Raw genomic sequence first — 14,475 nt, forward strand, 5'->3', positions numbered from 1 at the left:
ACCATGTCATAAATTATGCTAGCAAATGCATTTAAAATTCACGAAACAACAGGGGAGAAGAAAATAAACCTCAAAAACAAAGCAAAATTCAATAAAGATAGCAAAAAATACTTAAAAATGATGTAAAAGCCAAAAAAGGTGGAAAAATGCAAAATACAAATAATATTTTCAGTTCTACCTCAAGGGAAACGGACAGGTTTAGCATTGTTTTCAAGGCTTAAAAAAACATGTGATTTTTCATCAACTTCTGAGTCCCAGTAATGTCTATTTGCGAGGGTACACTAGAATGGAAGAGACTTGGAAAATATTAACATTTTAAAACACTAACAACTCAGGACTTTAAGTGACATGGTAAAGTAAGGGTCACGCACCGTGCCATGAAGGCACACAGGGAGCTATGGAGGTAGAGCACCACACATTCCAAATCTCAGCATTTGGGGGGGATGTGAACAGAACCATACTTCACCTTTACCTCCAGGATTGCCCCCACATAATCACTTATTAAGAGCCCATGGAGCTGTTTTCTGCAGGGGCAAGGTTGAAATAAATTCCAACCTTAGATTATTTTCTCCAGGAATCACAACAGGTTCTCACGGATGACATTGTTAGGTATAGTTTATAGGTATATAAACCTACATTCACTCTATGTAGTTTACATTATTGGAGGTTGTACGTTGTATATGCTACTAATAATTAGAGGAACATATTTTTAGTAAATAAGAAAGCACAATTTCGGTACAAAAACAAGAGTCAATTTCAGGTTCAAAAGTGCTAAATAAAATAAAATTTTGGTGTTATAGCGGTGAAAAAAACTGATCACAAGTAGTATATAAAATGACATTTTGATTTTCAAATTGTGATCATAATCTAAAATTTGATTTAAAAACTGCACTTATTACACAAAATAAACATAACCCTTCTAATTGCACGTTTATGTAGTTACCAGAGTATTAAGATTATTCCTGTACAAAGGGGTCCATTCTTGCTTCTCAAATATTTACAGCAGAATTAATCATTTTTCCATGAATACCATAACTCTAAGGATAATTCAACTTCACAAAGTATCGCGTTGTTAAATAAACTCTACATTTCGTATTTAAGAACCTTTTTCGTATTTTGCAATTCATTTTGCATCATTTCGTGGCAAAACAGGGTAGGAAAATGCACCTCACACCTTTCAGAAACATTAAAAATTAGCATTAGAATGTTTTTATTCACATTTCGTCTTTTCGTCAAAAACGAAATATGCATGCCCCTACTAATAATATAACACTGACATAACAAGTTATTTCTTATTTACCTGCAAAGGAAAAAAAAATGTTAAAACCTAAAATCTGACGTCTAGACATTACTTACAGCTTAATAATTGGACAAGAAGAGTAAATTAGGCCATGCCCTTGACAGAACATTTACCTTTCTAACATATAAGTGATTAATAATTCTATTTCTGCCCTCACACACTGTATTGTTCGTTTAAAGAAAAATAACACTGAAAGAATGAAATATCTACATTAAAAAAGATCAGACAACCAAATTTTCTATTAATTAATTGATTATACATATATCTTGTTACTCACTCTCAAGAAATTATCACAGTTCGTTCGGCATCTTTCCTTGTAGCCATGTATCGTCCTCCTTCTAGTTCTGGGTACTTTGTGGGCAAATTTGGAGAGTGAAGGTTAACTTTTGCAGTATATTTTAGTCCAGCAATGTCGACCTCATAGTCTCCTGACAGAACAAACTCATTTGTCACTGTCTCAGCTATTCCCGCCTCATCCAAGTTTTGCACAAAGCCCAGGCACACCTACGAAAATGAGAAAAAACAAATAATAAAGGTGTATAAAACTGTTAACGCATCACCAAAAGTGCACACACTATTTACAACCTTCATCTTTCTCAGACATAAAGATTAAATATTTTACATTAGTCACCTTGCTTGTTGGCTTATATCCAAAAAAAATTTCACCTGCTCCTTTTTCAATGAAACTTTTTTTCCTCGTTTCCAACGCTTCAGGGTGATTGAAACAGTGGAGGTAGGACCCACACATTCTTGATGATCACTACAGCTACATATTTATGTTGAATAAAAGATCAAGATTTTGGTGCAAAAACTGGGCACATTTTGGGACAAAAGCGGCACATAAAATGACATTTTAGTGTTAAAATGATGAGTAAAATCATTAATTGATTTTAAAAAGTACGCATAGTACACAAAATAAACATTTCCCTTCTAATACATTCAAGCAATTATCAAGGATTAAGTTTTTTTCCTGTGTAACGGAGTCGATTTTTACTTCTCAAATATTTACAGCAGAATTAATCAATTTTGCGTGATTTGCATAACTCACAGGATAATTCAGACTTCAAGAGAGTTTTGTCGATAAATAAACCCAAAATTTCATGTTTAAGACATCATTTCCTGTGTGGAAGCAGTGGGGGTAGGATGTTCAAGAATTTTCACCTGCTCCTTTTTCAATGCAACTTTTCATTCTATACTGACCGACCAACAACAAAGACTCTCTCAGTTCTACTGGTTTTAAAAGGTCGGTCATTTGGTTATTCCTTCCTTCCTGTCTGTCTCTCTCTATCTCCAGACAGAAGTCCATCCCTTAAGGAGAAGAGTGACAATTTTGCACCAGTTGTACATTTATTTCAATATCGTCCAAATGGTCAATGCTACTGAAGAAAAATGCCGGTGTTGAAGAGAGTCCGAATTTCTCCACAAGTTGCATGTTGCAAGTGAAAGTGTTTTTTAAAGTTGATTATTAAGCTAGATATGATGTTTGAAAAATATGACGACTAGGAATTTTCAGAAACCCACGTATTCCTTATGGGGAATCAACTTCAAGTTATGGCTAGGAAAATTATTGCTTTAACTACATTAAGACAACTTGGACTGATAATATTAACATTGTCTAATCAAATGGGAGTTTTAACATTTCCGCCTGTCAATTACTACAACAGTCTGTCCTCTTTCCGTTGATATCTTTTTCTATGCCATCGGAAGTTTGATACTCCCAAGACAACAAATCAAATAATACTTCCATAAGCTCAATGCATTTCTTCTTGCCTCCTACGGCCATCCTGGTAGTGTTGCCAAATCTGATGTGCATAAAACAGCTAAATTTCACCATAAATGGAGTAAAAATTTTCAAGGAACTAGATTTATGAAACTGTATAAAGTGCCTTGTAGGGTAATTTTAGGTGTCAAATGATTGGGGGTGGGGTTGCTGTTATTACCGTTAGCTTTAAAGTGATGGCAATTTATTATTAATATTTCACCGTCTAGATCCGGCAGCATTTCCCATTTCAATAATCCACCGATGGTCGTATCAAATAAAAAATACAGGATTCCCGGATAACAATATTACATCCTCTTCACGTCAGCCAAGACACTATAATAAAAGTAGTTGGGGAGGTATACGGGGGTGAGGCGAAAAAGCAAATATAAAAATATCACGTACAAAATGTATACTTATGGCAAAAATTGGTCTATGTAAGCTGGAGCCAGTGCCCATAGTGGGCGAGGGAGGCATGCGCCCCAGTTCACAGCCAAATGAGTGCACGAAAGAGCCAGATCTGGCTCAAAAAGAGCTAAGTTGGCAACAGTGCTCTAGCCACCACAGAGAGGACGGGCATGTGGAAATTCTTCCATCATGCCCTTAAAACAACACAGGATGTAGATGTAAAGAAAGAATTTGAAAAATGATGGGCTTTTCACCTACTATTACCTTTGCCATTGATTGTACACTATCATTTGGTCAACATTGGCCAAAATTTCACATTGTTCCATCTTTACTTATTATGTATATAGGTTATTTTTGCCCATCACACAAAAAAACAAAACTGAGGACAAGATCCTTACCAGAAAATAAAATCACTCAATTCTTAAAACTAATACAGTCAAATATTCCCTAACAAGAACTAAAATTATACTCTCTCCGAGAATAAAATCTCCATGCTCTAGTTAAAAGCTGAGGTTGTAAAGGGGCACTCAGCACAAATAAGGACAACAACACCCCACAGAGGATTATCCTGGCCGTGGGTGGAGGTGCCAGGGTCTTGTTGGCCTCCAAGACTGCAGTTCAATGTTGCCACATGCAGGAAAGTTTCCCTTTGAGAGGGGAAATTTGGACAGAATTTTAGGGGAAACTTCGACGAAAAATATCAAAACTTCAGGGAAATTTGAGGACATCGGACTCAACATTTGTTCAGGTTATACTAGATGCCAGTTTCATATCTATAAATCTTATCTGTCATTTCGTATTTGTGCTCGTTTCAGCATTAACCTACTGTCTGTTCATATTTATATTTTGTCTCTCTTCTACATCTACGGTTAATAGTGACGACGAGGATGAATAATGAACTTATGAGTTGATTGAGTTGGTGTGTTTAATTCCACTTTATGCACAGTAAGGCTAATCAGGACTGGACCTATAGTTTAAAGTGAAATCCGAAACACTATGTGCCTCCAGCAGGTATCAAACCCGAGACCCCTTGATTACAAGGCGATGATGCTACTACTATGCCATCAGGGAGGCCCAAGATAATGAACTTACGAAATGGATCATGGAACAAACACAATTGTACAATCATGCTTGACCAGGGTTCAAACCTGGACATCTGGCCTGGTAGCAAAAAGGCTGACTATAACAGGGTGGACCATGATAAAATTCAAGTAAAATCCCCACTTTTCAAGGCAAACTTTACAAAATTTCAAGAGTACAAGCAGATGATTTCTTTATTTCAATCTTACATATTACTGCCACCCCCTCCCCCCACACAAATATATTAACAATATGAAGGCTCTCTGTGATCCCAATGAATCCAAAAATTCTAGTTCAATTAAACAGTATATACAGGGTGTCATTTTAATGGTGCCCACAGACCACAGAAACGTATAGAGGACATCAAAACAAACAACTTTTCTCAGTAACATTTTTCTTGGTGCGTCGTTTCAACGCTAGTCCTTCAAAAAAGCCTGTTTTTCAACCTGAATGATGGCAAGACAACATTTGATCGGATCTGTGACGTCATTTAATGCAGTGAAATAGCAAACGGCAGTGTTGCAAGGAACACACAAATTTGTGAAAAATGACAGACTACAAATCACATTATGAACTGTAAAACGAAGCGAGGAACTTGCCCAGTAGACCGAACATCCAGTGTATCACAACCTACCAGCACCAGAATCCCAGCAGTTATCCTAGAGGAAGGGGGAAATGAACCAACGATATGAAAAATGGTAGAAAAACGAAATAAAGCACTCATATAGGATTTTGTCTCAGCCTACATGTCAAATATCATCACATCATCATCAACAAATTTTATTGGACTTACAGCTTACATGTGGCTGTTTATGCCCAGCTACATGTCAAATATTTGCAAATCTCGTTGCAAGGTTCATATCTACAGGTTTGCATCCTGATACATGCGTTGTGGTATTGAGGTGCTGTTAACGGAAGTATCGGAGCTTCACCTTGTCACATTATAGCTAAGACTCGTGCAACAACAGTAAGAACCTAATGATGAATCAGCAGCGAATGCATTGCCATGTTCACAGTTGCAAACTATTACATGTGTATCCGGTGCATAGATACACATAGTCGTTGGAGAGCTTGTTTTGCTACTACTTATATCCCTGTATTTTCAACCATTTTTGTTCCTTGTCTCATAATGACTGGAATATACATTACATGTTACTTACATTTGGAATATTGAGATATTTCATTCTTATTTTGTCAACTGTTCAGTTTGTCACAGACAACCAGTATCAGATGGACGCAACTGTAGATGTCAACTCGGGAATAAGATTTGCAAATATTTGACATGTAGGCTGAGAGACAAAATCCGATATTGCCACTTTATTTGGAATACAGTTTCTATCATTTTTCATATTGTTGATTCACTTTCCGTTGGGTTATTGAACGTGTTTTCTTGCTTTGTTTTATGGTACATAATGTGGTTAGCTGTAGTTATAGGAATTGTAGCTTTGTAGTTGTAGCTATGCCACTTTCCAAAGAATATGTGAGTTCCTGACACCCCTGGCACGCACCGCTTCACGACAGGATATGACATCACAAATGCGATCAAATGTTGTGTTGGGATGCCAGCATTCAGGCAGCAAATTGGGATTTTTTGAACGACTGTAGTGCCAAAACCACGCACTGAGAAAAATGACACTGGGAAAAGTTGTTTGTTTTGATGTCCTTTAAAAGTTTCTGTGGTCCATGGGTGCCACTAAAATGACACCCTGTATATTTAAATTGCAGAGCTTACATTTACCATTTTACAGACTAAAGACTTTTTTTTTATTTTCCACGCAGATTTCATTTCCTTCCTAGATAAAAAAAAACCTAAACTGTGAAAAACTTGCCTTAGGGCATTTATAAATATGAATAAATTCAATGGGATTTGGATTAATAAAATATACAATTTTTTACGTCTAAAGAGAAAAATTCACAAGAATTCAAGCATAATTCCCGGAGCCAATAATTCACGTAGAATTCCCAAGGAGTAGCCACCCTGTTTAAGCAAGTATATGATGAACTTGTTTAACATCTTTCATATGTACGAACATGGACCAACAAAAGCACTATTGCTATTATTATTACAGTATTACTACTACTACGTATTGTTATATCTTGTATATTTTATATTATTATTAGTCATATCAATACTATTGTTGTTATGTGATAAAGTTATGAAGGGAAAACTGGGCAAAAAAGGGAAATTTTGCCACCTGTAAAGGGAAATTGTACACTCAGATTGGGGCAACACTGCTGCAGTTATCGGGGTGTGAAAGTGAGGTTGAGTTTTGTGTGCCTTATGTATGGGTTTTACACTATGTAATTGTGAATCATACGGTAATGCAGTATTAACTGTATTGTGAGTTAACGAGTTTAATCAAATAACCCCTTAGCTACTACTTACTTGTTTGCCTAAGGTGAACCCATATCCGGTGGTGGTGATCACGCCTACGTACTTTCCATCTCTGTAAATGGGCTCCCCTCCCCACGGCCAGATGTCCACTTCGTGATCATGGTCCTGAATCACGAGTTGCACGTACATTCGCTTCACCCCTTCGTCACGTTGCTTCAAAAGAGCCTCTCGGCCTATGAAATCTATGTCTTTCTGCAAATAAGTATTCACAACATTCAAGACTACCATGATATTAAAAATTATAGGTACTCAAGTTTGGACACCAATTAAAAATTAACCAGTAAAAACGAGACACATCAAAATTAGGCCTGAGTCGATACCACTTTGAACCAATATCGATGCTGATACTCTCACCGATACCAATGCCGATACCAATACTTGTATAATTCCAATTTAAAAACACAAAGGTTATATTATAAATATATATAAATTATATGTGTGTGTCTGTAGAATTATTATTATTATTACATTTTATGCATATGCATTTCTGACGAGGGGCAATGAATAAATTAACCTACCAAACGATGCTCTGTTGCATCGATGCATCTCAACTTTACATTTTTTTTTAAAGTGACAATCAATCAGATGTTTCAAATATTAGAGAAATATTAAGTGAAGCTAAGAGCAAGGCAATCATGTGGTCGTCGTCCTCCTCTCCCCCAATGTTGAAAAATGAGATCATGCCTCTTCAACCTCCTCTAAAACTAAAGGATCACTCTTCCAAAACTAACATTAAATCATCCGTGAACACAAGAATAATTGGTGATTTACCAGCCCCGGACATGACGTCTAAAACTAACAGTTTAGTAAAAGAAACTTGAGCACAAGTTCATTTAACAAATGCACAACTATTTTTCTTTTTTTTATCATAATTGCGAAAAGAGAGACGCGGTAGTATATAAATATGGAGAAACTAGTACTACCTTTAACAGCGAAACTGTTTTCTCTTTTTCGTTCTATTAATTAATTAATACAGTTAATACCAAAGGTAAGTTAGAAAAGAACGAAATTTTGAAATGGAAAAAGACAATTGGTTTTGTCCGTGACTCTAGCAACTCAAAAACAATGGTATCGGCTAGTATCAGTGCAAAAATATCAACCAATACTTACCGATACTGATACCCCCAGTATCGGCTGATACCGATACATCGGTATTGGCTCAGCCTTAATCAAAATTTAGATTATACAATTCTACGTTAAGCTAAGGTAACAAAATTTTCTTTCGAGTATGCCTTTAATTTTTTCTCATCACGAGAACAAAAAAAAAATGACGGTTTAATGGTGTTTTCCAAATGACCACTCTCTTTGAAATTCTGCAAATTAAAAACTTGTGGTCCGATCGTGATGAAATTTAAATACAGTGAAGGTAGAAAGATTTAAAATACAATTCTTAATTCCCAAACTTTTTAAATACACACAAAAAAAACAAACCTTTCTACCTGCACTGTATTTAAATTTCATCGTGATCCGACCACAAGATATTTATTTATAAAATTTCAAAGAGAGCGGTCGTTTAGAAAAAAATCACTTTTTTGTTCTCACGACAATAGAAAATTGAAGGCATACTAAAAAAAAAATGGTTATCATAGCTTAACACAGAACTGAATAAGCTAAATTTTGATGTGACTCATTTTTACTTAGGTCTACTGGTTAATTTTTAATAGGAGTCCAAACTCAAGAAATTCATACTTTTTAATCCGACAGTAGATCAAAGCACATTAATTTCAATAAACATGCTCTACCATACTAGTTATAAGTGACAATACTATAAAGGGCAACTTTTCATTCAAATCAATTACTTTATCTCCTTGCATAATATTTAGAGGTGTCTATACCAATGTTATAACTGTCTTTGCTAGGGATGGGCTGATACACACACTGATTCCCACAAATACCGATGCTTGAATAATGCCCCATCAATTTACTAAAGTTCTGGTTTAAAATAATAAAAGAATAACTCATTTAATCACAGAATCAATTTATTTCACACAATACTAGGCATAATAAATTGAGATAAAAGAATAATGACTAGCATCGGATGATAGCAATACATTGCCATCAGTACCAACCAAGGTGGTTTGAATTAAATCAGATGCTTGTTTTAAAACAAAACACTGATTTAATCACTTTAAAGAAATAATTTACAGACTAATGTACACAAGGAATTTCTAGATATCAGAATCACTTTTGGTGAAGTACATTAATCTCGTAATCATTGAATGGCACTTATCATTAACCTGTAAATAAACATGGCAGCTAATATTTGTAAACTATCATTAAGAAATCACCTAAAATCAGATACAGAGACTTTAAGAAATATCTTAATCAAATATTAAATATTTTCACTGGAAGAAAAGTTACTGAAATTATTATAGTTTCATTAACACAGTCAACAAACATTTCCATAGTAGGTTTATACACACACACACAGTATCAGAAACAGGAAAATGTATATTTACATGTAATTATTTATTTGCTTTAATCAAACTGTTCAAAATATTGTATAGGGCTGCTTAGCAGAAGTATATATATGAAGGGCCAGGGGGAAAACGATGAATGTTCATTCGAGACGATTTGCCAGGAAATGAAAAACTAAGTATTTCTATTCATAAATACGTCAATATATGCCAAAATAATAATGCGTTTTTCAGGCACTTCTCACCGGTTCCCAACCAAGGCCGTTCTCATTCTTATAGTACAGCTTCTGAGCTATCAGATGGCGCTGCGATCTCAAAATGGGCGAAAAATCGACATTCATCGTTTTTCCCCCTGGGTCTTCATATATCTACCAATCTGTAAAAAAAAAACACACACACACACATACATATACGTACATACATATACGTAACGTTCCAAAAACATACTTAATTTTACAATTTTAAGTGCTATATTTTAAATAAAAAATCCGATTTAAAAATCATCAAAATTATTTTTAAAAATAAAAACTGATTTTTTTATCCACCCTGGTATCAACTCTGGAAAATGTTAAAAGATACAAATTCCATGATGTTCTATCAGAAGTATTTCTCCACAACCATACCCACTTCTACATGGCTTCCCATTACAGACTAATATAATTTGTATGCAAAAGGTTAAATTGATTTCTTGTCTTCATTTTATTACGTAATGTATCGTTTCTACTTTAGGTTGATCATGAAGATAAGGATAAATTATAAAAAAAACAAAAAAACAAATGATATTATGGAATACACATATCCTGGTCAGAACTCGAACTCAGAGCTTTGGTGGGGAGATTATGAGTTGAATACTCAATGCACTCAGTCGACAGGGAGTAAACTTGACCTGAACAATGAAAAATATTTAATATGAGGATAAACCCAAAAGGAACGAGAATTTTGTAATAAAAAGTGTACTTATTTTTAGATATTACAAATTTCATCTCCTTCAAAAAACTATCCATTTGATGTAATGCACCAACGTGTTTTCCACTTTTCGAAGCAGTCCTGAAACTCTTGCAAAGTGATGCCTTTTAATGCCTCCATCGTTGATTTTCTTCACCTCTTCCATGTCCTCAAAATGCTTCCCTTCGAGGACTTTTTTCATTCGGGGGAATAAAAAGAAGTCGCGAGGAGCGAGATCACGTGGATAAGCTGGGTCATACTGTTTTTGGTTAAAATCTGTTTCACACTCAAGGCTTTGTGCGCTGGCATGTTGTTGTGGTGAAGCCACAACTCCCCACTCTGCCGCAACTCAAGGCATTTTTGTTTCACCACGTCAACATTTCAGAACTTGTAGGTAAAATGCCTGGTTAAGTTTGACTGTTAGGAACGAATTCTGAGTGAACAATGCTGTTTACACCAACAAAAGAAATCAGCATTGTCTTGACATTGGACATGGCCACACTGAGCAAGAGGTTGGTCTGGAAATGACAATTCACCATTCCTGAAGCGGGAAACTCTCTTGTAAGCTTGTATTTTTCCCAGAGCAGCTTCCTTGTAAGCTGTTTTAAGCATTACAACTGTTACTCCTGCCATTATCCCTAACAGAAAACAGAATTTCACAGCCGTAAGTTGTTCAAACAAAAATCAACGAACAAGCGAGAGGCGCATAACAAAAAAATTACTACATGGCATCACGATTTCACTCGACGACGTCGGTCAGCAGACTGACACAAGAGGCATCTAGCAGCGGAAGCATGTACTACAATGGGTCTGCCCACCAGAGAACGATTCCAGTTTCTTTTGGGTCTCTCTATGTATTATTTATGCATGTAATTTGGATAACATCTATCTAAAAAACTTATCGATACCAACTTCTCATAATATTAATTCTATTTTCTTCACATCAATATTTATATTGAACTCTTCAATACCATTCTGTCCCAAATGGTAACATGCACAAATAAATTTTGCAATTTGAGAACAAGTGGTTATATCTCAGCTCTGGTATACTCACCCCAAATTTGACTCTAAATGCTCTCCCACATTCCAAGGGTGTAGTTGTCGTATCGAGATCCTGGCCCCAGAAGGCATAGAATTTCTCTATCCTTAATGCTCTCATAGCATAATAGCCAGCGTGCTTCAAGCCATATTTCTCACCTACTGTAACAAGTAATGAATACACATGGAGAGCAAACTGGAAAAAATAAAATTGGAGATTTATATAGTTCACTCCTGCTTTCACTTAAACCAACCACATTAAACTAAAGCTGCACTAAAACTACTAAATGCAACATAGCACCACATTCAAATACTTTAACAACTCTTTCAGGGATGAGGCAGACTAATTGTTGCTCTATCAGTATTGGTAAAATTGCCGATAATTTAACTGATATGATATTTCTATAAACAGCCTGTTATTTAGTGCAAAACTATGCAGTTTTACTATTTTTACTCGTCCTAGTTGGTAAAATGTACTCTTTGTTGCTCTACGGCTCCATTTTCACTATGCAGTACAGAACAACTGACATGACTCCCACAGTATGATTAGACTGTGTACTGATTGTATCCATTCTGTTTGATTACAACAGCACCTCTCAGAAATGTTCTGTTTTGTAAACAAAGAGCAAACCTCGGAACACGCAAGGAGTAAAGAATTCGGTGTTTACAAAATGCAATCAGTGACGGCTTCTAACCACACATTCGCAAACATTATTAGCATTTTACCAACTAGGACGACGTTTACAAACAATAAAGTCAGTGGCGGCTTGTAACCACACATTCGCAATTATCTCAAAAACGGCTTGTTTTGCAGACCCATGTTTACTGAGACTTTTTTGCTTTTATTATCGTGTACTTTCAACTGTGTCAGTTTGCGCTAATACTTATGATACACCCTGTATTTCACAACATAAGGCTTTATAAATGTCATCTTTATAATCATTAAGCAGTAACAAAATGGCAAAATTTTACACTAAATATCAAACAATTTTGAAAAATTAATGGACTGGCAAGGTTATCTGCAATTTAATGAGGAAACAGTGCAACTTTAGCAGCCAATACTGATTAAGTACCAATTAATCTATCCGGTCTCAACTATATATCATTAAAGTTCTACCAGTTACTTGAAATTTATATACTAACATAATTTACTGGTATCTCAAAATTTACTTACCATTATCTCCAATGTAACTTTCATGTAGTTCCCTATTCCAATTGTGAATGTATGAACTGTTGCCAACTCATGACTTGGTAACTAATATTGATATGAACTGAATCTGTTTATTCTGAATTGTTCCTTGAAACTACAATGCATAATGCAAGTAAATTTCAAGTATTACATAACTAGACAATTGACAGTGTCAAACAACCTTATTTATTTCCAGCAAAACAACCTGCCATGATGCTACTGTCTTAGTATATCATTTCAGAATTTGAATTTTGAATTTGAATTTAAAATTTTGGGAGCGTCAGCACTTAGGCTATTTTGCTCCCGTCACATTATACGGGGCCCAGCCCCTTACCATTACAAATAACAACTCTAACGTTGCATAACTAAAGATCTTAAAAGTTTCTGACTTCTGTTAAAAGCTGAGGCTGTAAACTGGCACTCAGCATACACAAAGACAAAAAACAGGACAACACACACAAAATTATACTGGCCATAGTGCCAGTCGCCAGAGCCTCGTTAGACTTTAGTCCAGGGTGCACTACGTGGAAGTGAGGTTGACTTTTGGGCGCCTATGTGGAAGGTACCCTTACACCTCTATATCATTTCAGACTATTTTTGGTAAGTACCACTGTACTAATACACACCTCATTTGCAATGTACAGAACATAGCCCAGTTCCCCAGTGTGAGTAATATTCATAGTACGTATTCCACTTGCCAAGCCAATATCCAATTCCTGTAAAAAAATAAAAAAATAAATATATAAATAAAAACACTGAACAGGTTGACTATTTAGAATCTGAAATTAACACATTATTCATGTTGAGGGGAATAAACAACACGGTTGATAATATAAGACGTAAGCAAGCTACTAAAGATATATCCACAAAACTTACTTGTAAATGTTCTATTAATTTCGGTGGCCTCTGCCACCATCCACTTGGGAACACTTGGCAGAGGCCACCAAAATTAATAGAACATTTAGAAGTAAGTTTTGCGGATATATCTTTAGTAAATTGCTTATGTCTTATAACACATTATATTCAGCATTATATAACAATTGAATGATGATTATCAGTGGCATGCCCAAGATTTCCCTTTAGTCCAGGATTCCTAAAAAAGAAGAACGTCCAAGGCAGGATAAAATGTAAAATTAAGGACAGACTGCTAAAAAAGACATATATAACCCCTCCCTTTCGAAAATCCTGGGCATGCCAGTGATGATAATTGTAAAAATTTATTAGCTATTGAATTTGCTGAAGCGAGGTGTATTTTAATGACTTGTGTGGCATTTAAAAAGGTGAAGCCAGACACAGTTGAATTTTATATACATCTGTGGTCTTTCTAGGATGTTTTCCTGCAGGGTTGACATGTTTAAAACAAGTGTTTAAAACATTTAGAACACAGGACTATGTGCTCTTTTTACAAGTGTTGAAAACACTTCTACAATTGAATAGTTTATAAATGAAAGAGTTTTGTAGCATCTTCATGGAATGGTGCAAAGCACCATTTACTTTTTACTTATCCTTGTCCTCTATATCGTGGTTCCTTGGACACCTTCACAAAGTATCTACCTTGAAGAAAAAATACTTCCTCTCCTTGTGTCAGAATCCAAATTGCGCTGCCTGAAGGGCTGCGAGGTCGCACCGACAGAGGAAGTTTTCTCCTCAAGGTAGACACTTTGTGAAGGTGTCCGAGGAACCACGATATGGAGGAGAAGGATAAGTAAAAAGTAAAGTGCTCCCCCCTGTGCTTTGCACCAGGCCATGAAGATTTATACGGGGTGTGGAGTTAGGGCCCCCCACTTTCTTGATCATGGCCGAAAGTGGGGGTGATGTGATCAGCACCATGCTCCTGGCTGCCTTTACGGTAGCTCAGTCATTAGGGCATCTGCCTACTATGCGAGAGACCCGGGTTCGATCTCCGGCAGGTGAGAACTGGGATATTTTCCATCTGTTCAAGTG

The 14,475-nt window shown here is 35.9% G+C and overlaps 1 protein-coding gene across 3 annotated transcripts in view; it reads right to left on the reverse strand.

Moving 5' to 3' along the window:
* The window catches only part of LOC145980558 (pyruvate dehydrogenase phosphatase regulatory subunit, mitochondrial), a 70,520-nt gene that overhangs the window by 4,837 nt on the left and 51,208 nt on the right, over positions 1–14,475 (reverse strand). For all 3 annotated transcript variants that reach the window (XM_083113581.1, XM_083113583.1, XM_083113584.1), the window contains exons 13-16: positions 13,158–13,247; positions 11,359–11,538; positions 6,934–7,134; positions 1,578–1,804 (exon numbers count right to left, since the gene is read on the reverse strand). In XM_083113581.1, coding sequence (XP_082969707.1) covers positions 1,580–1,804; positions 6,934–7,134; positions 11,359–11,538; positions 13,158–13,247 — 696 coding nt within the window. In that variant the 3' untranslated portion in view covers positions 1,578–1,579. The remainder of the gene's footprint in view (positions 1–1,577; positions 1,805–6,933; positions 7,135–11,358; positions 11,539–13,157; positions 13,248–14,475) is intronic.

This window comes from Lepisma saccharinum, chromosome 28 (genome assembly GCF_977018435.1).
Source record: "Lepisma saccharinum chromosome 28, izLepSacc3.1, whole genome shotgun sequence".
In the NCBI taxonomy this organism is placed as follows: Eukaryota; Metazoa; Arthropoda; class Insecta; order Zygentoma; family Lepismatidae; genus Lepisma; species Lepisma saccharinum.